Consider the following 27976-nt stretch of genomic DNA (forward strand, 5'->3'; position numbering starts at 1 on the left):
TTAAAATGTCTTTGTAACGTGCAGTGCTTTTGGATCAGAGGTTAAAAAGACAAGTCAATTTAAAAAAAATATTTACATTGTCTATTTGAAGCTCTATATTAAGGACACTTACTGGTAATTCTGTATAGAATGAGTGTTTTCTTTTAAATTGCAGGACATTAATAAAAGTCATATGGTAAAATGCTTCGAGGATGCCGGATCCACACGACAACATTGTATACTTGAGTCATGTATGGTTAAAGCGGTAGAGGATGTCTTTTCTATTGTCTTAGTTAAATTAGTGCACAAAATATTGTGTGTTATTCAGAAGTATAAGGCAGTTATTATCACCTACCAAAAAGTGATCTTTTGAAGGTAACATTGTGTATGTGGAAAATTGCTTATTGCATCTTATTTTTACGCTGTGACCTTTTCCATTTTGTTCCATTTCCTTTCCACTCTCTTTCTGTCACTGACTTTTTCTGAGCATTTTCCCCTGGTTCTTTATTGAGGTTGAAAAAATCAGCCTTTCAATTGATTATTCCTAGACAAAATATTAAATGACCATTATTTCAAAGGGACAGTTCACCCCATAATCACAATGTTTTTGTGTGAATTGCTAAGTGGTAAAAATATCGGCTTTTGATATCTACCCCCTCTGAAATATAATCAAACTACATACGATATAGTTTAATGTTAATCAATATAACTACAGGTGAGAGGAGAAATGTGTATTTTTATTTTATTTTGGGGTGAACTGCCCCTTTTTAATAATTGAAAAAAAACGCTTTAGTTATTTTCAAGCAAAAATCTCAAATTTGGAAGCAGCATTCAGCGTCTAAAATGTGTGGATGATGCTCTGCCTCTCCCTGTGTTTATATATTGCTTATTGATTTGTTTAGAGCAAGACTTTTAAATTTAAATGCCATCTTGGGCCTTGAGATATTGTGATGCACAGTTTTTCACAAGTAAAGCACGGTATTGATTAAATTTATTATTTTAATAGATTTTAGTTAAGCTATGGATTGGGAAGACAGATAAGTACTGGCCTATATAAAATGGGCTTGGCCTGAGCAAACTAATTAATAAATCCCATTTTGAGATGTGATTTATATTTAAAGCAAACAGGGGAAAAAAGATGAGCAGATTTCTCTGTCCTTTCTGTTTTAGTAAATGCTTATATCCCCTTTGTCTTCGATGGGCATTGGTTGTAATGTGGCAACCAAAGTAAGAAAAACATCCAGGTAGTCACCGCCTGAATAACAAGCTTTATGTGGAAAATTTCATTTCATTTCTTTTTCCAAGATATGACCTTTTCTCTTGTTTTTTCCTCTCTGTATCCCTCCCATTTTGTTCGTTCCTGTCTCTGACCTTTCCTCTGGTCCTTTTTACTCTTTTTTTTTTGCTTTCCTGTGACTCACACTGTTGTGGCTCAACAGAAGTAAAATTGACACACACATTTGCAGACACACACTTTCTCTGTATGTGTTGTCAGGTCAGTGCAGAGGTGTGTGGTATAATTAGTCTTCCTCACATGTTGATAGATAAATGGTTCAGTGTGTCTGCTGCACTGCCTGCCCCATGGACATCAGTAGCCTAGATAGCTATCACCACAGCTAACTGTGTGAGCTGAGAGTTGAAAATATCAAAGTGCTAGCCTACTTTAATGTGGCTCCTCTAGCTCCAGGGACTGGGAGTGTATTACCAAAACATTAAGCAGAAAATTAAGTTTTAATACTTGTCCCTGTGGGCCATGAAAACAGTGCATTATTAAATTGTCCTAAAATGGTTTCTGCCCACATGTCTGGCATGTTGACAGACAGAGAGATTTACCACAACATGTAGAGACTCTTCACATCAAAGCCATTTTACATAACAGGATTTTGAGCAGTTAGTTAACTTTGTCTGGGAGTGAAGAAACCCAACAGATCTCTGTTTGAGTTTGGTTCAGCTGGTGGATTAAAGCTCAGATTCTAATGTTTAGTCCATGTTTTATTGTTACTACCACTCAGATTATCTATAGATTTACTAGCCACAGCATCTGACTGTTGTGGCTGTGTTATCCTCTTTGAAACAACGAGTTAGGCATTTACACACAATCATGGAGCAGATGCATCACCTCGTTAAGTTAATCCCATCCTTTACAGAGGCTGATCCCTCTGGAAGCTCAATCTATCGAGCAATTACTGGCCAAACTGCACCAAAACATTGGACTGGCTGAAATATCTGCTTGTCTGTGTGTGTGTGTGTCAGTCCGTCCATCTATATTTATGCCAGTTTATTCATTCTCAGCATCATGTTCCCATTGGCTCCTGCTCCTTCTATCACTTTTACCCTTTGACCCCCGCCCCGCCCGGCCTGCCACAGCAGTGATGGCGCTGTGCGGAGCCCTGCCGACCATCTGTGCCTGCTCCACTTCCCTGTACTCAGCATCCACACACTGAGTGAGAGAGAGATGGAGAGCTGGAGGAGTTGTGTGCCACGAAAATCCCGGGTTATGTAACCTCTGAACATGGCCTCGCCGACTGAGGGAGCACACAGCATCACATCACATCACAGCTGCACTTACAGTTAGAAGAGACTAAACGCTCCCAACTCTCCTGTCTGCTTATTCTCCGTATTCTTTCTTCTCGCTGCTGAAATATTCTCTCTCATCTTCGTGATTTAGTTTAGGTTTTTGATGGATTCTTTCAAGAAAATAGAGTAGAATTTTAATGTGTAAATCAGAAGGATGGATGCAGTTTAGGTAGAATAATTTTCTCATTGTGTAAATGCTGCTAACCTAGTGCTGCGATTTTTTTAGGCCCAGTTAGCTTTTTAGCCCTATCACAGTGTGTGGGTTGCAGTGAACAGAGAGAGGCACTTCTGGGTTAGACGGTGTTCACTTCGATTGGTCATGGATACACAATTAAGTCTCTTTTAGTGCTCAGAAATGCTCGTTGGATTTGGAAAACACATGGAAACCCAAAAGGTTCCAAATAACAGGGACTATGCCTCTGTTTGGCTCTTGTTTCCAGATAACTCGCCCTAGATCCAGTTCATGGGAGAATTCAAAGCCTATAAGATGTTGAGGGCAGCCAAATGAGAATTGACAGTTGATTTTAAAGGGAATTGGGTCCGCTGAATAGCCATGATAATGATGATGAATGCTCTGCACCGTGGAGAAACTGGGAGTTGGACGAGAACCAACGCCTGCCGTTCTTGCAGTTTTTGTCTCAACCCCCTGAAGTGGTGTCTTTCTGAATTTCTTTTCTCTGGTCTCGTTTTTCAAGGTCTTTTCAAGGTTTTTTTTTTGTTTTCTTGGTAAAGTGGGTGTGATTTGTCATGATATCGTTAAAAACAGCTTTATTTTGTGAGATTTACCAGTAATATTTTAAAAACTACTATCGATGGATATTCACTTTACCACATTTCATCAAAGGCTAGCACTCTGGGTGGTGCCACATGATTGTTTGGTGTAAGAGAAACGAGCTGCAAACTACATTCACAGACCAGATTAAAGTAAAGTGTATTTTTTTTGTTTTTGTTGCACAAATAAATATTTTACAGCTGTCTGAACTGGAAACAACACAAACAAGGTGATTTCTGAAACCAGTATTTTCTGTTTGCTGTTGATCCTCGCTCAGACAGTCATCGCTGACCGTTGAATGACCTCGCAGCTGAAGTGGGACAGCGGCCTAGGGGCTGGGAATAAGCTATTTCTGGGCCACAATGATACTGTGCCACACTCACATAACATAAGTGGGAGCGTAGCGGATTTGACTGGCGTTACGAAAAGAAAATGGAGAAAGGCTAAAGATCCCCTTCTTTAGAGATAGATGCACACTATAGTTACAGGATGAATGTAAAGCAGCGTGGCTTCATCACAGTAAATCAATTAAGGTGGAATGAACTGTCCCTGGCATCCAAAGCAGATAGCGTTTGGTTCAGTCCGATATCAGGACTGCTCTTTCTTTAATGGACGTAGCTGATAAGAAAGCTGTTGGTTTTGTGTGTCCTTTAAGTAAGAAAGTTGAGGCAAATTTTCAAGATATCATTATAAACCTTCCCATTGTTGTCTTCAGAGAAATAATATTTCTAAGAAGTACCACATGGTGATGTTCACATTGCTGTTCATAAGGAGCGCGCCTGGTGTGTTGAGAGATAACCGTGAATGAGAAACGCTGCAAACCTCACAGTCCGTACGAATTTAATGGCTTTACATATCTTGCTAGAAAGAGCAGCATGAAATATGAAAATGTTTCCTGCACTTTGGATTCATAGCATACAATTACAAATATCTTCCAATAACCCCAAATTTGCCCACTGTAAAAGGAAAAATTCCTTCTTTTGCTCGTTTGGTAGGCATTTTAATATTTAGCAGGACAAAGAAATTTGAATTACTTTCAGAAAGGTTGTAGATGTGACTTTCATGGTAAAAGTAATGAAAACCGGGATTCTTCTTCAAGGCCAGATAGGACAAGTGAGGGTCAGGGCCAACCCAAGAAGTTAATTAAATCAATTGATAAGAGGGGGCTTGTTTACATGTAGCCAAAGCCAAGCCAACAAATCACTTTAAATGGCTGCCAGTACGGCTGGGCATTATTATATTTATAGCAATATAGGTCATTTCATATTTCGATCACATTATACACCACAATAGAGCATATTTTCTGGTAATTCAATAAATAAAAAAGCCTATATGAAATGGAGCACATGGAGAAGCCTATTTTTGTATCCACTCCATACTTCCTGTTAGTCAAACAGCTCCTCTGTGGTTTGCTCCAGCTTTGCTCCAACATGAAGGATCAGAACGTAAAAGCCTTGTCCACAAGATGTAAATATTGCTCTAATGCAATTTACCCGTTTTTTTTTTTTTTTAACTATTGTGAATATAATAATAAAAAATATATAGGTTAGACATTTTCATATCAATCTGACAATCTATATGGTCAGATCACCCAGCCACAACTGCAAGATTAAAAGGTGCATGTTGGCTTACATGTCGTCTTTCTTTTTTACCTTTCACGGAAATGAGGAAAGATGACCAGGTTATTCTGCCTGTATAGACACAAGGCACAGGGACTATCACTGGTAGTAACATAATGAAATTGAAAAAGGCCATTTCTCATCATCTTAATTTCAGCTGTCCATGGTACTTGTCGCTTTTTGTTTGTATGAAGGCTGTGCAGTGACACAAAGACTAATCAATGGTCTGTTTTTAATCTGCTCTGTCCCACTTCCACTCATTTCCTCCTCCTTTCAGGTCGTTAAATCAGCCCCTTGTCTCAGGTTTACAACGCATTCAGATAAACTGTGTCATGTTACAGCTGCTGTGTAGAATAACCTAGATACTCCACCCATGCTGTGTGAATGGATTTGTAAAGGAGAGGTGAGGTCTGTGTGTGTGTGTGTGTGTGTGTGTGTGTGTGTGTGTGTGTGTGTGTGTGTGTGTGTGTGTGTGTGAGAGAGAGTTTCAGTAAAATGCTGATAAAGCTCTCTGACGGCCGCAAGTCTGTTAAAACATACTGCAGTGAACTAAAAAGTGCACCATTTAACATGCTTTTTGTGTAAGCTAGTGAAGATGTATCCCAGCTAAGCGCGCGCACACACACACACACACACACACACACACACGCTCACACAGACACAACATGGTCTGATAAATCCTACTCAGCGTGACCCAGGCTATAAAGGAGCCTCTTGTTTTATTTAATGTCCAACACCGTGTTTATTGGCAGTGCACTGAAAGAGAAGCACATCCAGAGAGCAAGACGCTGGTCCACAACAACCTTTCTGTGTGTGTGTGTGTGTGTGTGTGTGTGTGTGTGTGAGTGAGTGTGTGTCTGTGTGTATACGGACGTTACACACTGTCAGAGCACAAGGTTTTCAAACATTTCTTAGCGCTGAATGACACGGCTGACTCGGTCAACCCATCCCTCCTCTCTCCCTCCCTCTCTTCTCTCACCCCCCCTCACCCGTCTCTTTTGTCCTCCCCCTCCCCCTGCACAGGGCTCACCCGTTGCCCAGGAAACAGTCCCAATTGTGCTATTAACAAAGGGAGCCGAGGCTTTCTTGCCTCCCGGGAGGTGGTCCCCTCCGCCCCGCACCCTGACCTCCTCGAACCCTGCTCTCCTCCCTCTTCCTCCTCCTCCTCCTCCTCCCTGGTGATGCATCACTCGTCGCCATGGCGCTGAGCTTGGAAATTCAGAGAATTGGAATGGCAGCGAAGGAGAAAAGAGTATAAAGGGGGGGGGGAAGAGAAAATGCAGGAGGGAGGGGGGATGATGGGAAGGTATTTATAAAAGAGCAAATCAACACAGACCAGTTGGCCATGGTGGGCTTCTTTGTCAGCAATTCATCAGTTGCAACATCTCAGCAGCAGACTCCGAGCCTTCATTAAAAACTAATTACTTTAGCATTAGCAAGGTACATACAGCCACCCTTGGATGACTTCATTGGACTAGGCCATATTAATATTTAATATCACTGCAATCTTGATCTGATTCAAAACATGCTGGATAATCTCAGAAATGCATGGAGGTGAAACTAAGGTCAAAGCTGTTTTCTTACTTCTTCAAAGGCTGACAGATCAGGGATCAAGGGTATTCACTTAATAAAAATATGAAGATATGGTAATTCACATATTAATGCATTGGTTCACCACATTGAACTGCATGGTGATATCAAGATGATTTCAAATAATATTCCCTTGTTTTTTTCCTCATTGCAGTTAGTGATAGAAGTCAGTATTTACTCTATACTTTTCAGTCTCAGAGATCTGCTGGTATTTGCCATTTAATCAGAGAAGATTTACGTCCCCTAGAATGCAACTGGGTGGATGCAATTAATTACATTAAACAAGCTGTAAAATAGTGCGCCAGAACCGTATGCTGTTGATTTCTATTAGTACACTCTATTAGTTTTAGCATTTTTTTGTTATAGGCCTATTTGAACATGATGTGGCTTGAATCGCTCTGAAAGTGATCCCAAAAATGTCATGTGGACTCCACCATCCACTTGAGTTAGAAGGATTTTTTAAAGCTATGCATTTTAAATTATCTTTAAGGTTATGGTTTTTGGTGCAGACAGCCCTGAAACTTTGCCACAGAAGACATTTTGAGGGTGCTTCTTTTTCAGTTTCCCCATCCGGGTATTGCGTTGTTGGTTTTTCTTGATCACCAATATTTTGTACCTTTAGCGTTTTGACTTTGTCTAAAACGTAAATTATTATCATAATTTTATGTTTTCAAGATAAGGAAATGCTTGAATTTGAATATACTTCTTGAAAAATGCTTTAGTATATATTTACAAAAACAGAAGTTTAAGGAGTCTGGAAATGTTTGGTTTACCTTTAGAGTGCTGGAAAAGTGCTTGAACTGTACTCTTAAAAAGCTGTACGAATTTAGATTTCAGAATGTCAGAGAGAATTTTTTGAGATATAAATTTTAGATACTATCACACATCATTTTTTAAATGTTATAATGTTTTTTTTATAATAGATATATATGTCTAATATGTTTTGAAGAACACCTTTGAGTGTATTAGTCAGCATTGTCAGTTAGCTCACTCCATACATGTTCCTCTGTCTGGATGGTTGTTGACCTTCATCACAGTCCCACTGCTTTTCTCTCTCACTGTGTGTGAGCCATCTATTTCCAGAGTGGCATATTATTCCACATTTTCAGAGATCAAAACTCTCATGAATAGGTAATAACTGTAGCAGCGGGATTGAAACTGAAATGACATTAGCATACCACCCCACCGATCCCCCACCACCACCCCGGGCCCGCACCATATGACAGAGTTGTGTATTACACGCTTGATTCTCCTTCCACGGACAGCTCTGGGGTGGAAAGCGCCATGACAAACCCCTGGCCATTGATGGGACCAGCGGTTCACCAGCTGTTTCCACTGTGGCCATTAACATCAAATCCCCATGGAGGTTGGAGAGGCTCTGCAGGGCTTGGAGATGTTGGTGTTTAGAGTTGTTTGGTCTGCTGACTGTGTGGGTAAAGCTGTAAACAGCCATATGTCCCATTCAGCACCAGTTCAGTGTTGCCCACACTGGCTGACATGATGAGTTGACTGTGATAAAATGGCCGAATGGAGATACTGAAGTGATGGAGGAGGGGTAAGAAGGGTAGGACAGGGATGGATGATAGAGGAGTATAAAAATAGAAATAAAAAGGAAGCATGATAAACAGGAAGAGGGATGAATATGAAGAGAGCCTGATTTTTTTTCCCTCCCTTGTAGATCATCACTCCGTGTAGCCTATATATTTATTCAACCGTTTCCCATGGCAGCTCTGTTTGTACTACAGTACAGTGGAGTACATTGTGTTCTATGGAGCATATCGGTAGCCTGCGGGACTCAAAACGGAGTTGGAAGAGTGAAGATGCAAGCTCACTTTAGCTGCATTAGATCATGTCTGAGTGGTTAACCAGCGCTGACAGGGCACCCTGATGAAGTCATAGCTGTCACAGGGCAACAGAAAGCAAAGGGACTCACAGGGAGAGGAAGCGCTACAGTAGCACCCAGGACTGGCAGGGTGGGGGGACATTCAGGATTTTCTGCTTTTCTGTCTTGTTCTCCAGAGACTGTCCAACAAAGTACTTTTCTTCCCCTCTGTTGCCTTGACCGTGTTGTGCCTGAGTGTAGCTGTAATGTGATATTCTAAACACATTTTATTTCATCCATTCTGTTTCTGTAAGTGTAGTGTAAAGAAGAGCTTTTAATGTAGTTCACTAAACATGTATTCTTTAAGCTATTTCAAACTAGATGTGGGACAAAATATCAATGTGGGAATGATAAATTATTGATACACAACCGCCAAATATCGACGCTCTAAACAGCTTGACCCGGAAATTGACTCGCCATGTATTTGGGTTTTGGACGGAAAAAAAATAAGACCTTTTGAATATTACAATTACAATTGCTAGATATATAAAGGAAATAATTTTGACAGGCTCCCTGGTAAGCTGCCAAGTAGGTGTAGAGACATTTGACAAAAACTGTTGCTTAAGTAATGTATTAAGAAAAAGCTCCTTTTCCCTTTTACATTAAATTTGGACTTGGGGAGAAATGTGACATCCATTGATGAGACAAGTGAAATGTAAAGCTGTGATCGTGTAGGCTTCCTATACTACTAGAAGGCTTTAAACAGCACAGTGTGATTGATGGTGTACATCTGCAGTAATAGACCCATTTCAGGGTGGAACCCTCTCGTAGTCATGGCAGATGTGTTTGCTTAATAGATAACTGCAGCTCCTAGCATGAGACGAGTGCTGGTGTTATTGTGTCCTCGTACAGTGATGCTCAATGAAACGTGATGACTCCATTTGTAGTGGAATTACACGATCGACTGGTTGATCGATCACAGTTATGACAGGCGTGTAAGTCACCTAAATTGCTGTCTGCATTTTAAATTCATTTGAAATACTCTGCATGTGAAATTTAAGTCCCTGTCATCGCCCATCCATCCCTGATCCCCCACAGCGGAGGTGACTAACCAGTCTGATTACCTCAAATCCCATTTGTCCGTCTCATGATTGCGTTCTGTCCCCTGCACATCCGCTCAATGTCATCTTGCTAGAAAGGATATGAGCAAGACGATGGTGGAAGCTGTATGGAGGTGGCTGCTTTGTGTTTTAAGGGCCAAGCCTAACACCCATTCTAATCCGTTTTACATAAAAACATGCCATGTGGGTGGCAGGCTGACATGCTGTCAGGAGAAGGATGTTGTTGGACGATGTTGGAGACATATGGTGGGAATGCATTACAGCAGTCTGTTAAATCTGATTGTAGTTAAGGTGGCAAACAATTGAGAAGATCAGAGCAAAAATCCTGCGTCAGTGGTTCTCTAAAATTATTCATTGTTTCATTCTGACCTAAAAAATTATCTTTTCATTTCTAAGGTTGTATACTGTGTACAATGAATTACATGTAGGATTAAAGGGAATTGAATGTTTCACCTGTTTTCATCCAAAATCCAATCTTGAGATTTCTTGATCAGAATCTGGGCCAGAACATCACCAAGATAGGGCCGGTGATATAGAGAAAATCAAATATAACTATATTTTTCTATATTTCTCAAAGCAATATTGTAGGGTTGACTATTGGTGATCTCATAAAATATTTACACAATGAGATTTATGATAAATATCACCAGTAATGTGGATATAATGAGTAAGTGAGAAATGGCAAAAAACAGCTAGTGTAGTCTGGTTAGTTCAGAAAATGGCATCAATTTACTGTAACAAGGCCTTTTAAAAGCAAGAGAAGACTACACTTTTCAAACGATGTCCAAAATATAAGACGTTATCGAGTCCCATATCACAGGATAGATATAATATTGATATATTACCCAGCCCTAAACAAAGACTGAGTGATCTGAGCTTTATATGTGTTTTTGTATAACATTCTTAGTGTTAGATTCAACCCCAGCCGCTCCTCCTTTGACTCTGTCAGTGTAGCAGCTTTTCATTGCGGCAGAAATTCAACAATATCTGTCACAAAAATATACAATATATAAAATATATGGAGAACTAGATTTAGTCTTATTTTGGACAGAACAAACTCCAGCTAACAGGAACCTGTGTGCATGTCCTTTTCTCTGCTGAATGCACACTGAAGAGGCAGAACAAAATGTTTAACTTGTTTAAACCACAGTGACACGTCCTCCTCAATAACCAGCCCTCTAACAAACACAAGAGACAATCTGCCCCCTGCCTGTCCTCTCCTCCACCCTCCCCTCCCCCGCCCTGTCCCTGTCTGTCATACAGACCTCTGTCTTTACGTTCTGGGGGAGGGCAGCTAGCATGCGTCTGACTGTCTTGGGTGTGGCTGGAGGCCTTTCTGTAACACACACACCAGCACAGAGGTACATGCAAATTCATGTATACAGAAACACAGAGCTGTGCGCTCTTTGGATTTGTATGTATGCTTTCCCTCTCACTCATCCACACACACACATACACACACACATTTACACACTCTTCCCTCTGCATTTGCATATTAACAACATGCCCCACAGATGCTTCCTGCACTCACAACGCCTCTTGGCTCAGTTTATGTGAGTGAGGCCATTATTGTGCTGGTACGTGGGTGTGTTAGCATGTAAATAATATACTTCCGTTGGTACTTTGGCTTATGTGTGTGTGTGAGTGTATGCATGCTACTGCAGTATGTCAGTCAGTCACAGCGTGGTCCTCCCTGTAACACAAAGGCCCTGTCAGCATAAACCCTGTGTGTGTGTGTGTGTGTGTGTGTGTGTGTGTAATGGTGGGGGTTGCTCCTCCTATGTGGAGGTTGGAGGGAAGGAGAGGAGAGGACATGGAGAAAGGGGGAGCCTGATATCATGGGGGTTGAGGGGATTATTAGGAAAGAGGCCAGAGTTGTTTTTATGGATTCATCTCCAGAAAGTGTCACAGACATGCTCCACTGATCTCTTTGTGCCCGGCTTTGGCGCTCATAATGAAGTTGGAGTAAAACTCTTGCTTGGGATTCTATGGTTCCAGTATCTTTGCAAACTGTTTTAAATAAATAGTTGTTCATTATTTTTTGTTAGTGTGTTTCATGCCCACTTGTTTCTCTGTTCCCGCCTGCAGCCGTTCCATCCCATGGTGAACCTGCAGTGCTCTCCAGACCTCAGGATGTTCCTGTGTGCCCTCTACGCCCCGGTGTGTACCGAGTACGGCCGCATGACTCTGCCCTGCCGTCGTCTCTGTCTGCAGGCCAAGAGCGACTGCTACAAACTAATGGACATGTTTGGTGTCAGCTGGCCGCAGGAGATGGACTGCAACAGGTTGGTACAACAGCAATAATTATTTTCCCCTGGATTTATCTCAGCGGTAACCGCCCTGCTGCATCAGTCATTTTAAGCTGATTTTCCTTTTATGAGAGGGGTAATGCAGCAAGCCTGCAAAAAGTCCTTTATTTGAACCACAAACAATGAAGAGGCTTAGAGGGACCATGTTTCTGAAAAACTTTGACATCTGATTTTGAGAACTGGCTGCTAAACAATTACTTTTATTCCAAGCTTGTTGTCCCAGAAAAAAAATCTTTTCTCAGCCAGAAAACTGATTGTAGACATGGCCAACACAGTTTCCTCCTGGACAAAGGCTCAATGCCAAAGTGGAGATTGTTTTTTAGGTCAAACATGGCTTCACCATGGCAATATAGACACTGTAATTTGTAAAAAAAAAAGTGTGATTTTTCTTGTGATTTTTATTCAGTATTGCAATGGCAAAAACATTGCACTCTGGGGCTGAGCAATTAGTCAAAGTCCCAATATGGACTGGTGCAAAATCCAAATTGCTGGAGGTGCAAACTATGTGCAAAATACCATTCTGAATTAAATACTGTGATACTGCAGAGATGACCCAGCAACAAATTGAATTCTACAAAAAAATGTTTGGGACACATCCCCACAAAAATGTACACCATGATCATTTTAATATATTTTAATATATATTATTTTCTTTTGGTAGAGCTTTGTTTTAGAAAGATGTTTCATAGTTTCCTAGTAGCTTCGAGGTCGAGGACACTTGCAAAGTTTTCCAACATTGCTGGCTGATAAATCTTTACAAAATATGGATTCAGCTTTTTGACAATGCAGTTATGATGTAATGTAGAAAATAAAGCCAGTAAATGCTCACTAGAATGGACGATCTGTCTCAGACAAGTTTCAAGTCTCTGCAAGTTGAATTTCCTTTATACTGACTGATGTGACCTGTAATCATCAGCTGCCTGCAAGGGAGAAAAACCAATTATCAACCTCAAAAAGCTGTGTTTAAATGTTTTTTAAAGTGGTTGGTAATAATCATCAGCTTTCATGTCCTCTCAGGTTCCCAGACTGTGACGAGCCTTACCCCCGTCCTGTAGACCTGCTGTCCAGCTCAGACACCACTGAGTCCCCCGTCGCCGTCCAGCGGGACTACGGCTTCTGGTGTCCCAGAGAACTCAAGATCGACCCCGAGCTGGGCTACTCCTTCATGGGGGTGCGCGACTGCTCTCCCCCGTGTCCCAACATGTACTTTACACGAGAAGAGCTGATGTTCGCCCGCTACTTCATCGGGGTGGTGTCCATCGTCTGTCTCTCCGCCACCCTCTTCACCTTCCTCACTTTCCTCATCGACGTGTCGCGTTTCCGCTACCCAGAGCGTCCCATCATCTTCTATGCTGTGTGCTACATGATGGTGTCCCTGGTGTTCTTCCTGGGCTTTCTGATGGAGGACAAGGTTTCCTGTAACGCAGCGAGCCCTGGGAGGTTTAGAGCTTCAACAGTGACCCAAGGCTCTCACAATAAGGTGAGGAAATCTGTCCTTGACTGTGTATTGTTCTGCTGTTATTCTCATGAATAGATGTTGATATTGAACCTCCACCTGTACATTCTCCCTCTTCCTCAGGCCTGCACGCTTCTCTTCATGGTGCTCTATTTCTTCACCATGGCCGGCAGCGTGTGGTGGGTCATTCTGACCATCACCTGGTTCCTGGCGGCTGTTCCCAAATGGGGCAGTGAGGCGATAGAGAAGAAGGCCCTCCTCTTCCACGCCTGTGCCTGGGGCATCCCTGGTGTCCTCACTGTGACTCTGCTGGCCATGAACAAGATCGAGGGAGACAGTGTCAGCGGCGTGTGCTTTGTGGGGCTGTACAACCTGACGGCCCTGCGCTGGTTCCTGCTGGTCCCGCTGGGACTGGACGTAGTGGTGAGGAAGAGTACTGCAGAATCAGAGATATTGTGAACTTGCAGTGATTCCTGATACTTCACAACATCACGTTTATCTTGATGGGAGCAGTTGTTGTCGATAAATCTGTTTTGTGATTAAAATTGTATGATTGTAAAATAAAAACAAGGGGAAGTGGGTAATGTTCTGAGAAAATTTAAAAAGATAAATTAAATTTACAAAAAAATGATCTGATATTCTAAGTTTTATAATACTATGAAAGTATAGGAAATATGTGGACTCTTTTGGGGGATATAATCATGATATAATGTCTGAAAATATGGTGAAAGTATTCCTGAAATAAAAAGCACAACCAGAGCTAACAGATACAGGCTGTCTCCTCTAACAATTCTCTAGCCTATGATTATATAGAAGACCATAACTTCCCCCCTCTGCCATATTATTCCAGGTTGGTGTGGCGCTGCTGCTGGCAGGCATAGCAGCACTAAACCGAGTCCGCATGGAGATCCCACTGGAGAAGGAGAACCAGGAGAAGCTGGTGAAGTTCATGATTCGTATCGGAGTATTCTCCGTGCTCTACCTGGTTCCCCTGCTGGCCGTTCTAGCTTGCTACCTTTATGAGAACAGTTACAGATCCATCTGGGAGACAACCTGGGTCCAGGAGAAGTGTAGAGACTACCACATCCCCTGTCCCTACCAGGTAATATACTGTACCACACCATGCCATGCTAAAGAAGCTGTGCAACAGAAACCTTTACTGGTTTTGATTAGTTATGCCCAGCATAATAACTACTTGCTTCCTCCATGTTGAGGTTTTCATGAAATCTGCTCATCGGCACAAAACGGAAAATGTTTTTACTTGCAAGTTGACTATGTATTTTTAGTTGTGTTGTTGTAGGCTAATAATAGCTGAGCTTGGCTGCATGCATACTTGCTGTCATCAGATCTGCTGTAAAACAAATGCAGAGTGCAGAAATGGAGGACAATTAAAACCTCTCCTTTTTGATGGGAAGAAAATGGGAAATTATTTGCAACACATTTTAACTTATTTTTTTGAGGTGATCCAGAAGGAAAATGTGTGGTATTTAGCGGAATGGGGTTTTCACATTTAATGGGAAAAGGATTAACATTCTGAGTTTTATAAACGACTTTCGTTTGTTGCAAATCTGCAGAGGTATTGTCAGAATTATGCAGGCGCATTTTCTGTGAGGGCCTGCTTACTTTGCATGTAAACAAGTTGTAATTGTGTATGTAATTATTCCATTTTGGTGCTGCTGTATGCAAACACAAGCTCCAATAATGCAAAAGCACTCATATCAACCCTCACTACAGCTCTGTAAACCCATTTATACAGTCACATGCAGGTTTTGATAGTAGCTGCGATACTGCTGCATTGATGTTCATCACAGTTTGCACAGATGTTTGTACACATTAAACGTACAACTGGGACTGGGACAAGGAAGCTAGAAGACAGCAGAAGGTAACAGCTGGGAGAAGGCTGATAACTGCCAGATGTGTTTGCACACAGAGACATTAGAGAGCAGGATGCTCAGTGAGATGTGTGTCCTGAATATAACCACATACTATATGCATTTAAACACAAACAATACACACTCACCTTCACAGTCCTATATGAGACAGTGTAGTGATAAGTCTCATGCTGGTGTCTTCAGTAGCTTGCAGTAGCCTCTAGCATCAGCACACACGCTGCATCTCATCTGATAGAACTGTTAATAATTCAAACAGCTCTCTCTCAGTTGTTCTCTCTTCCTTTCAGCCAGGTATCTCCTCCCATGTGAGCAAGCTGGAGCACATCCGCCTTCACCGCTGCATGCTCAAAGTAGATTGTGGTGGAGCAGAGTGAAAGAGTGTTGCAGTGGTGCAGACCAGTACCTTGTGTGTGTGTGTAGTTTAGTCAAGTCTTAGCCCATCAGGGATTCAGTATTCTGTAGCAGAAATGGCCACTCTGGAGTTGCTGTCTGGTATTTTTTACTTTAGTTAATTGCCTAATTTAATTATCTGGATCTCAGCCAGACACTTTACATGACTGCTCCTGTTTAAATTCATTTAAAAAGTCATATTTTACATACAGTTAGTTTAAACAGGAGCCCTCATGTCAAAGTAGGACCCTAGGATAGTTTCTGAGATGACAGAATCACGTGATGCATGTTCCTGATAGGTTGGCAGAGAGACATTGGCTTGTGATAGTTGGAAGATTAAAAGAATGTTCCCACTAAAGCCAGACCGAGATTTTTTGAGACTGATGCCGATACTGATATTAGAGGGGGGGAATTAATAAATAATATGGTATTACCTTATATGATGGCAGATAAAGTCATTTTTTAATGAAAAAATACCTTTTTTTTTATTTGGATGGTGGAATAAAATAAATGGCTAAATAAACATCATTACTGTTCAGGTTCAGTCAGTTGCTGACTACTTAAAAAAGAATAAAAAATCACGACAAGCAACAATTTTTGAATCATACATTGTGTAAAGAAAAGTTTTCATAACGGCACATATCGGACAGCATATGATAGGCCAATATGGGAATATGGGGGCAGCTGTGGCTCAGTTGGTAGAGCGGTCGCCCACTGGTTGGGGTAGCCTCTGCCACCAGTATGAATGTGTGTGTTCATGGGTGAATGAGCGCAGGCTGTAGTGTAAAGTGGTGGCAAAGTGACTAGAAAAGCCATATATAAGTGCAGCTCCATTTACCATTTACAATAATATCAGTCAACTGATATATCTGTCGGCTCTAGTTCCAACCATTATATCATATCTATGTTTCCAACCAAGCCACCCCACTGTAGCTGTAGTTTATAAAACATCTTTAAAATGATCCCTGATGCTTAGGCCCAGTTAACAATAAGTTTTAACTCATGCCTGGTGGTCCACAGGGCCTGTAGTACACTGGGGAAACCTGTATGATACAGAGCTCCAGCTGTGGGGAGAGCTGCATGAGCAATGAGTAAAATCAGAGTGATGCTCTTAATCTGTGACATAAACACTGCATTGTATAAGAGAGCAGTGCAGTAATCCACAGTGTGTGTGTGTGTGTGTGTGTGTGTGTGTGACAAGACCGGGTCAGTGGGGTCAAACTGCACTACATCATAGTTCCAGCTGATCTGAACACAAGCTTCATGTACTGCACAGCTGAGTGCTGCACTCTTATCATACGCTGTACAACAGTGTAGTGGAGAGTTGCCTGGAGGGGGGAAATCACACAAAGTTTCAAACTTCCAACCCCCCAACCCCTGTGTGTTCATGAAAGAACAGCGTACAGTATGCATTCACACACTGAGTCAATAACGTGCATCAGTAGGTAGCTTCCACTCAAAGTGCCTTACTATATTTATCTTAAAAGCTTTCCCCGAGGCTCGGACCTCCACTCTGCTGCTCCTGAGTGATGCTCGTCCCTCTCTTCACAGCACACACACACACACACACACACACACACACACACACACACAGTCAAATTCGTGGTACACTTCAGCCACACGGGATCGGTCAACAGAACAAGAGATGAAGGCTGTGTTTTACAACTAATTTTAGGTTGAGGTTTATTAAACTCCATGAGTTTGATGTTGAGCCTGGAGCTGCTGTGTAGATGCAGCAGAACTTCTGACACACAGTCTGTAATGAGGATGTTGGTTTGTCTTATCTCTCTGCTGTAATGAGTGTATCTGTGGAGATCTGGGCCTGGGGCCCCTCATAATGAGGCCATGATGACTACATCTGTGTGTGACCGCATGAGTGCTCTTGTGTGTGTGTACATATGAGAGACAGAGAGAGGAGGAGATAGTATTTCTGTGCTTCACTGCATGCCAGCTGTATTGTTGTTGCCGTGGTAGAAACTGCCCAACTCTCTCTGAAGCAGCTGAAAAACATCTCTGAATTTCGGTTCACAAATTATTTTTATATTTAATGCCATAACATCATATTTTAATCCACAGTGACAGATACATTAATCATAAAGATAAACCATGCAGATTTGTCCTTAAAAAGACTTGTTTAGACGTGGCCTAAAACCAGGGCCGGTTCTAGCCCATTGGCTGCCCTAGGCGATATTGAGATTTTGCGCCCCCCCCCCCCCCCCCCCCCCCCCCCCCCCCCAACCACATCCATTCCATGTATTCATTCTGATATAGGTACACTATGTTATATGTATTATGCTGTACACTAATATTTGATACATGAACTACAAGCAAGGTAATGGTCTCAGAACATTTTTATTTTTAGAAACTTTGGAACCAACAACAACTGAATTGAAAATACGAATATATAAATAAGAAAACACAGATCTTCATCAAATTAAGAATGGCAAAGACTGAAAATAAATAAAATGTAGACATACAAATGCAATAAAAATAAACATAAAAATGAAATTTAAATGTACATTTATATTTGATACATGAACTACATACAGGCAATATAATGGTCTCAACATTTTAATTTTTAGAAACTGGTAGGAACTTTACCAACAACAACTGAATTGAAAATAAGAATAAATAAATGAGAAAACACAGATCTGTTGATTGTAAAGACTGAAAATAAATAAAATGTACAAATGCAATAAAAATAAATATAAAATGTAAAGTACTATAAAAAAGTGTATACAAATAAATATAAAATGTAAAGTACTATAAAAAAGTGTATACAAATAAATATAAAATGTAAAGTACTATAAAAAAGTGTATACAAATAAATATAAAATGTAAAGTACTATAAAAAAGTGTATACAAATAAATATAAAATGTAAAGTACTATAAAAAAGTGTATACAAATAAATATAAAATGTAAAGTACTATAAAAAAGTGTATACAAATAAATATAAAATGTAAAGTACTATAAAAAAGTGTATACAAATAAATATAAAATGTAAAGTACTATAAAAAAGTGTATACAAATAAATATAAAATGTAAAGTACTATAAAAAAGTGTATACAAATAAATATAAAATGTAAAGTACTATAAAAAAGTGTATACAAATAAATATAAAATGTAAAGTACTATAAAAAAGTGTATACAAATAAATATAAAATGTAAAGTACTATAAAAAAGTGTATACAAATAAATATAAAATGTAAAGTACTATAAAAAAGTGTATACAAATAAATATAAAATGTAAAGTACTATAAAAAAGTGTATACAAATAAATATAAAATGTAAAGTACTATAAAAAAGTGTATACAAATAAATATAAAATGTAAAGTACTATAAAAAAGTGTATACAAATAAATATAAAATGTAAAGTACTATAAAAAGTGTATAAAAAAATGTAAGTACTATGGTATTTCACCATCAAAGGTTAAAGTAATATGGTATTTCACCATCAAAGTGTAATGTAGTATGTATTTCACCACCAAAGTTCAACACCAAAGTGTAAATTACTATGGTATTTCACAACCAACTGCTCACAATCGAACACGCCTAGCCTTCCTAATCGCGAATTCATCAATGGTGTCATCGAATGATATCTGGCTTGACACGTCTTGGTTTATACTTATTAGAGCAAGCCCATTGAGACGTTCTTGGCTCATTGTTGACCTAAGGTATGTTTTGATCAACTTTAACTTTGAAAAGCTTCTCTCTGCAGAAGCTACTGTCACTGGAAGGGTAGCAGCAACTCTGAGGGCGACCCACATGTTTGGAAAGATTTCTCCTAATTTCTTCTCGTATAAGAAAGTGAGAAGATCCATAGTGGTCATGCTAGCTTTTGGCAAATCAGGGAAATTCTGCATTTCCATCGCTAGTTCCCTCCCATCCAGGTCTGACTGCCCACCACAGCTCAGAGTTTGACTAAGTGCTTCACATTTCTTTGTGAGCTCTACCTCTGGGAGATTTGGGAAGTTCACAAGCACTCCAAACTTTTCCTCAACATCACCTAAAGTTTTGAAACGTTCCTGCAATGATGCAACCGCCACATCAACCAGCACATTAAAGAAAGACATTTCTAACTGTTTGAGTGCATCCCCCTCTGGCTCATCTGGCGATTCATAAGAGAACTGTCTTTTTGTCTTACGCAGCCTCTTCTGCTTCAGAGTAGTCTCAACATTCATCTCCTCACAGAGTTCTCTAGCTGATACCCTGGCTGAACTAAAACCATTTCCTCTGTAGGTAGTGAGAGAGGCTTCTGCAGTCTTAAGGAGCTGAAGAGCCACATCCAATTGCATGGACACAGACTGCAACATTTTGCTGGCATGTTGAATTTTGACAAGGATATCATACCAAACCACACTGCACATGCAAAATCTGTATGACCCTACCTCCTCAGCCAAGGACTGTGCCTCAGTTCCAACAATTCCATCTGTGGTACTATCCCTCACCTCTAGTAGAGCCTCTCTGACTTCTGCTGTCTGAAATCTTACAGCCTGGACACTATTTATCCGGCTTTCCCACCTGGTGTCGGACCAAGATTTCAGAGTTGTCTTAACATGCTGATTCAAGATAGCCCATCTTTGTGTGGAAGCAGAGAATAGTGTGAACAGCCTTTGTAAGTAGCCAAAATAATTTCTGGCCTCGGTTGAGCTTTTTGATGCATCTGCTACCACCAAGTTTAGAGTATGGGCTCCACATGGAACAAATAAAGCCCGAGGGTTTAGTCTCAGGAGTCTGGCTTGGACTCCCTTTGACTTTCCCTTCATATTTGCACCATTGTCATATGATTGCCCACGACAATCTTCAAAGGGAATGTTAAATTCCTCAAGCTTTCTCAGAATGAGGCTTGAGAGACTTTCTCCAGTGGAAGACTTCACTTCAAGGAACCCCATAAAGTGCTCTTTCACTACTGGTCTTTCTAGTATCTCGACAGTTCGAATTACAACCGACAGCTGCTCTCTGTGGCTCACGTCAGGAGTACAATCCAAAATGACTGAGAAATATTTTGATCGTTTTATTTCCCTAATCATATGCTGCACAATTTTGTCACCAATACAATCAATCAACTCATTCTGAATATCCTTCCCTAAGTATGTTGTGTGCTTTTCTCCTCTTTCCACCTCAGCAACATGTTGTTTGAGGAATGGATCAAACCTGGCCATGAGCTCAACCTCTTTGAGGAAGTTACCATTGTTTGGCTGATAAAGCTTTTCTGCGCTTCCCCTAAGTGGAATATTCCGTTCTGCCAATGACTGAATGATGGCCACCAACCTAGTCAGGACCTCACGCCATCTCCTCCTTTCAGCCTGAAGAAGTGCCATTTCAACTCTATCAATCGTCTGACCCCTTTCGAGACGGGTCTCCAGTTCCTTCCAGGATGACATGTGCTGTAAATGTTCTGGACTACTCTCATGACTTTTAAGGTGTTCACCGCAATTTTTCCAGTCATTAAGTCCACTGCTGATAAGGTTAAAGCTTTTCATTGAGAAGAGCTTGCAGCAGAAACAGTAAAGACTATTTTTGTCCTTTGAGTACACCAACCAGCTTCTCTTAACTTTTTCTCCATTCACTAACATTCGGTAGAAATAGTGGTGATGGCAACTTCGTCCATCCTCTCGTTTGGGAAAAGTAAAATCTGGACTGGTTTGATTTGGTCCTCTACGGACTAAGTCAGTCCTCACCGTGTCAGACATTGTTGGCCAGTCAGCAGGATCAATAGGTTCTCCTCTGACGGACTCCTGGATATCAGAACTTCTTGTGGGGGATAGGGTGTCTGCAGGCTGTAGTGTGGAAGCAGGGCCGGTTGTGTCTGCTGCTCCTTGACCTGAAGGCAAATACATACAATTGGTGTTAATCTTTAAATAGAAACAGAGTTTCTCTCTTGTTCATATGTTGAGAGTTATCACTGATCTTGTCATAATACAACAAGCAGTAAATACATCTAAATCATATTTTTTATATGTAAGATCAGTGGTGTTTAATGGAGTGAAAAATGATTAAAGCATTTGAAATTGGCATTAGGTGTAAATAAATTAGGTGTAATTGAATCATTGTTTTGTAAGCTTTTAAGTGTAAAGTAAAATACAGATTATTAAACAGACTTACCTGCTGCAGGCCCTGTGTCCCTGGTCTGTGTTTCATTGGTTGCTGTACTAGGTGTGCTAGGTGTGATGCTAGATGTCCCTTCCCCTGCAGCTGTATTCAAGCACAGAGTATAACCAGATCAGTGGAGTTCAATGAAATTAATGTAATGATTGAGAATGAGGTTGAAAGTCATAGTTTTACAATGACTGGAAGTGTGAGTTCATATTTTGACTGTATTAACGTACTCCTATAACAGATGATTATAGCTTTATTAATATTGTATGTATAATAGCCCACTACTACTAAAACGAATGCTATTACTACCAAAAACTATAATAAATAAACAAACTTACAAGATTCAGAGAGAGGTGAACCTGGGGGATCAGCTGAGCTTTCTTCAGGTGAGGGACTCTGCAAAAATCTCTGGAGTGCACCTAGACATTTTAAAATATAAAATAATATGAGCATAACACACCACTCACCAACACAATCACATTTATTACAATTGTGTATTCACATGTATCTACTATTTACATGACCGTAGAAGATTCTACATAAGCCATTTTTCCATAAGATTTCCAAGCAAATTAACTCATTCGTAATGTTGAGCCATATTTGAAGCACTAAAATGGTTTTCTATTCAACAGAACGATTCTAGCAAATCAAAATGATGTCATGTCCCTTTTAATGCACATTTTTCTATGGTTTTCCATCAACAGATATAGCGAATGGAACACTTCTAGCGAATATATCAAAGGTAGCGAATGGAACACTCTTGCAAGGTGAACGTCTGCGCTCGATCAAATTAAGATTTTCGCCCTAACTTGGTGAACATTCTGAGCAGGCGGCGTCACCATTTCCAACCCTTTTCCATCTGGATAACTCTCGTTAATCCACCGCAGTCTGGCGAGCAAATTAATTTACCACAACAAAACCGACGTTACATCTTTTAAAAGAAAAAGGGCTTAGAATAGAATTTGTCAGCATTTTTTTTCATAAACCTGACGTCTCCCAAGCATGCCACAACTTTCCACCTCACAATCACTACGTTTTCTCTGATTACTTTGAATGTTTACCTAGCTGGAAGGCTCGACAAATGTTAACTGATAAAACAAAAGAAAACTAGCTAGGGTACTTCTTAAAGTAGGTTGGCTTACAAGACTAACTCTAGGTTTTTCGTTTCCTTTAAAAAAACGATTTTGTTGCCTGTGAAAGACAGCTTGTGGATTAAGCTAGCGGGCTAAACGATAGCCCACAAGCATTCTAGAAATAGCTAATGCTAACGTTATGCCGTGATAGCTAGCTTCTAATGAAACGTCAACCATGAACAGTGAAAGAAAACACAATTTTAATTAAACTTTAGAACTAATGTCTGAGATGAAAATACATACCTCTATACTGTGCTTTCTTCTCCTCCTCCTCTTTTCTTCGTTTTCGCCCCTGTGCACCAGACAGTTTGGTCCTTTTCATTTTGCTCGTTGACCTTCTACGGCCGCTAGCGTGATCTAGTTCTAGTGTGTGACTTGCAACTGCATCGTCATGACGACGAGTGATGACACCCATGCACGTATCATATTTTATATAATATAATATTACATTTTCATTTGAAATATGGGTTGGGGCATGTTCATTTAATTCAATGAGGGTTTTATTGCCCATGCTTTTTAAAAAATGTTTCGTTAATCAATGTTGTTAAAACAAATGTGTATGCTTAGGGGCGCCACAAGGGGGCGCCCCCTGCCAATTTGGCGCCCTAGGCAGCCGCCTTGGTGGCCTGTAGGAATAACCGGCCCTGCCTAAAACCCATTAACTGGCAACTAATAGGTTAATTTTTAAGTCATAAAAGGCAAAATTATGTGAAATCCAAGCTGTGCTGGCCGACAGAACAGCTCTGAGGGAAGAGCTGACGAATAGAGTTGAAGAATTGACTCGTAGTTTTAATGTAATATTGTTTGTGAGAACTGTCAGCAGTTGGAGATCAGAGCAAGCTGTCAGCCATGACAAAGACTTCACTTTATCAACATTCTTTCTCTCCTCAAAGTGTTTGTTAATGCCTTTTTTAATGCTATAATCTCTAACCCTGTTCTACACTGTTTGGCTACACTAGTGGGTGCTTTTCCTTAATGTGGTCCAGCATGGTGTTAACACTACTACCAAACTGAAAAGTTGCATCACACATTCCTATTTGTTGCTCCAGGCACTGTGGCATGGAAGGAACCCGGCTACAGCTAGCACAGAGCCTAGAGTTTAAAGTTCCCCTTTAATCTCAGCACACAGTGTGTGATCCGAGCCTGTCCTGCTTTGTTTTTACCTCAGAGTTCTAGCTACAAACCGTCAGCGGAGTCTATTATGCTATGTAAATTAGCCTATAGACTGACACAGGTAACCGGTGTAAAATATTCTCAGTGGTGACCTGCTGACATCCTGATATAGGCCAATACTAAAGGAATCCCTCTCAATCACCATCACCCACTGGAAGTGTGTCCTCTGTATTCTCTCCTGCAGGTTGGGATGTTTCTGGACGTCTCCCTTTGGTCAAGGACTTATACAAATATTGGATATAGCACCAGAACCTTATCCTGAACTGTTCAATGCTGTGATGAGATACTTTCTTAATACCACAGAATGATCATATAAGAGAGGAGTGGTTAAACAATAGAACCAAAACAAAGGACAGCAACAGAAAAGCTCTTTAGAACAGGACTATCAGTTATCAGCTGCCAGCCAGAGATGGATGACAGTGTGTTGGCTGCTGTGGTGTTGATGCCTCCAGCAAGCTGTCAGTGATGATATAGAGCGCACACACAGACGCGCACAGACAGACAGACAGACACACACACACACACACACACACACACACAGTTAATGAGCTCATAGATGCTGATGTTTACATGCAGGACTAGCTGAACTACTTTACTGTCTGATGGCCTATATGTTTGTATTTAGTACATTTCTGGATTAAATGTGGTCAATTCTAACTGTGACATTAGCAAAGCTTTGTGTAAACTCTACCAGTCAGTCCTCCCTAAAGAAGCTCTTGCCCTCAGGTGATAGTGTGTGGGTGTATTAGCTGCTAACTGTCTCCTGTTCTGTCTCTCTGCCTTTCTTCAAGCTCTACCAAACACACTCACAGTGATGCATCTATCCCCTCCAGCGCTGTCTCCACCAGCACCCCCCCCACCCCCCCCACCCACCCACACACACACACACACACACACACACACACAATAACCACACCCTGTGTGTCTTCCAGGTGGAGCGTACCAGCCGTCCTGACCTGGCCTTGTTCCTCATCAAGTACGTGATGATGCTGATCGTAGGAATCCCCTCTGTGTTCTGGGTGGGCAGTAAGAAGACCTGCTTCGAGTGGGCCAGCTTCTTCCACGGCAAGAGACGCAAAGAGTACGTACTCTACACACATAAAGAACCTAACTAACTAACTAACTAACTAACTAACTAACACACTGATGTTTGTCTGTCCGCTCTATGGGCACAGCTTTACACAAACTGATTTAGATGTATGATGCTAAATATTTTAGCAGCAAACTATCTGTAAAAGGTTTCTGACATAAGTTTTGTCTCAGTATTTTAAAAGCATTTCATCTCTTTGTAGTTATAATTAAATGGAAAAATGACGAGTGGATTCTTGATCTCATAACTTATTCTAGACAATAATATCTCTGTGCTGACTTGGCTCCGACACATTGGGAATGACAAAACTGTTTTATGTATTTTATAGCCAGGAAAAAAGTGCTACATGAAAAAAAACTACATTCAATGTGTAAACTGTAACTTTGAATGTTTTGATATATAGTTATTTTTGAGCTGGAATGAAAATAGATCTTTTTGAATTGGATCAGGCATTGATAGGACTTTCTTAAACAAATCACTTTATTAAAAAATATTTAACAATGTTATACATTATTATACATACAATGTAATAATACATTGTCAACCAATTATAGAAATGAAAACTGAGAAAATAAATAATTACAAATAAAATAAATGTCCAGTATCAGTCAACTGCTGAACATTTTAATGAAGAATAAATAAAACTATCATAAATGCGTACCTTGTGATATGGTTCATGTCCCGTCTAAAACATTACAACTCATATTATAACATCACATGACTGCAACATCCAGCTTGATTCAGCGTGGCTCTCAGATGAAGGCAGAATTCAAGATTGAAGGCGTGACTCTGTCCTGGACTGTGGTGTGCTAGTCACATGACAGTTGTGTGACAGTGCCATGTGTGTGTGTGTGGTTGGTGGTGAACACTGGCCCTTCCCTTCTCTGCACTCACTCCCCCCCTCCAGACTCAGAGCATTAACCCCCTCTCCCACCGCCTGCTCCACACACTCATCCATTCTCTTCTACCACACCAAACACCCCACCACCTTCCCCCTCTCCCTGCCCACCCTCCTGCGTCTCTCCCTGCCCTCCCTTCCTCCACTCCCCCCCTCCTCGTCCTCCTCCTGCTGCTCCCCTCCCTCCCCCTGCTGCAGCGGGATGGTCAACGAGAGCCGACAGGTGCTCCAGGAGCCCGACTTCGCCCAGCTGCTGCTCCGGGATCCCAACACACCCATCGTGAGAAAGTCCCGGGGCACGTCCACCCAGGGGACCTCCACCCACGCCTCCTCCACCCACCTGGCCATGCTGGACGAGCCGCCCAGCGCCAGCACCAGCCGGGCCGGCTCGCTCCGCAGCGCACGCTCCAAGATGAGCAGCTACCACGGCAGCCTGCACCGCTCCCGGGACGGGAGGTGGGTCTCACATCTTTAGCATTCCTGTTTTATCTTCATCATCACAGTTCCTGATGACTCCTATGTGTGTTTGTTCTTGCTCTGTCTCAGATACACGGCCTCCAGTTTCCGGGCCACAGACGACCGTCCGCCCTACGGAAGCATGCCTCGCCTCAACGACCAATCACAGTCCAGACACTGCAGCACCAACCGCCTGGACAGCCTTTCACGGCACGGCTCCACCCAACGACTGGAGAGCCAGTCACGCCACAGCAGCATCAGGGACCTCAGCAGCACCGCCCAGGCTGTTCTGGGGGTCCCCGGGAACGGGATCCACAGAGTCCTGGAGGAGGACGGGGCGACGGCCTGAACAGGAAGGTAGAAGGAGGAGAGATGACTCGTCTTTCTGTTTCTAGAGAGTTAAAGAATGTGTGAGGGTCCTCTGTGGGATCCACTGATGGCCAATATGGGAGCTGAGAGCTGCAGCACAGTTAACTGATGACGTTGAGAGGAGTGTGGATTGATGCCTTAAAATGTCCTCTCAGCTTTACTCGCTGATCCCAAAAACTCAAGTTCAAAATGACTTTTATTCAGTTTACAAAGCTGTGAGGGATTTTCTAGAGCTGATGATGAACAACACTGGAGAATGACGACAAGGCTTCACTGTTGGAACTACGTTACTGAGCCAGTCAAAACACAAACGTGACCAACAATGACACACTGCACTGGATTGTTTTTGACTTGTACTGTACTTGTTTGTATAAAGGACTGGATGATGGACTTGAGACATGACGAGTCTTCACTTCTTGTCTAGTCTCTTCGGGTTGGAAGCAGGGTATTTTATTTTAACTGTTTACCGGCTATATTTGAACTATTTTGCACCTCTTCAGCCACTCTTTCATGTTTCAGTTTCAGATACAATTATTATAACTTGACCTGCTAAAAAACCTTATTTATAGAGACAATTTATTGTCCACTTGAAAAGCAACAAATTAGCCAGAAGTGAACTTCTGGCAGCACCGTCTGCAACTGCTGTCTGAACTTAGAAAAGCCTTGTCCCATTTTAAAAACTGTTTTTTATATTGAGGTACTTCACTGCTTTGCTGTAATGATAAAGAGGAAAAATGTCTGTTTGCCAGAATTCAAAGGGCTGAAATACAGGAAAAGCTGAATCCAAACTCCTGCCTTATGATGGTGTGTTCAGACAGAAAGCAGCGCAGATTTTTACAGGCTGTGTGATAACATACAGTCAACAGAAAGACAGACGTGGTTTTAGAGCTAAAAGACTGTTCTGCTCAGCCTTTAGTCAAAGAACAGGCTCATTTTTCAAACACAGTTGGTACGGTGGCTGTTTGGGGCCAAAAAACAAACATTTCAGCTGTCGAAGTGGCTTTGCTTTCGGTCTGAACACACTTTACAGTGACTAGATGATAGTGCACCCGTAAATTAGAGTCAAATTTCGAGTAGTGTGTCCTGTTTCAAAATGTGTCCTTATTGTATAGCTACTGTCAAATGTTAGATCAACATTTCCTCTAGTGGCAAAACTTGTATAGATGTAAAAAGTGAACGTGTGTTGTTCATTTGTAATAAAGTTGTTTTTTTAAAGAAAAGAGAGTCGGT

The 27976-nt window shown here is 41.2% G+C and overlaps 1 protein-coding gene across 1 annotated transcript in view; it reads left to right on the forward strand.

Moving 5' to 3' along the window:
• Positions 1–27966, forward strand: part of fzd3a (frizzled class receptor 3a) — a 30823-nt gene extending 2857 nt beyond the window's left edge. The window contains exons 3-9 of the mRNA XM_059356969.1: positions 11569–11765; positions 12807–13269; positions 13369–13668; positions 14096–14347; positions 24866–25014; positions 26120–26377; positions 26468–27966. Of these exons, the coding sequence (XP_059212952.1) occupies positions 11569–11765; positions 12807–13269; positions 13369–13668; positions 14096–14347; positions 24866–25014; positions 26120–26377; positions 26468–26726 (1878 nt within the window). The 3' untranslated portion in view covers positions 26727–27966. The remainder of the gene's footprint in view (positions 1–11568; positions 11766–12806; positions 13270–13368; positions 13669–14095; positions 14348–24865; positions 25015–26119; positions 26378–26467) is intronic.
• Positions 27967–27976: the final 10 nt, after the last annotated feature.

Source organism: Centropristis striata, chromosome 18, assembly GCF_030273125.1.
Source record: "Centropristis striata isolate RG_2023a ecotype Rhode Island chromosome 18, C.striata_1.0, whole genome shotgun sequence".
NCBI lineage: Eukaryota > Metazoa > Chordata > Actinopteri > Perciformes > Serranidae > Centropristis > Centropristis striata.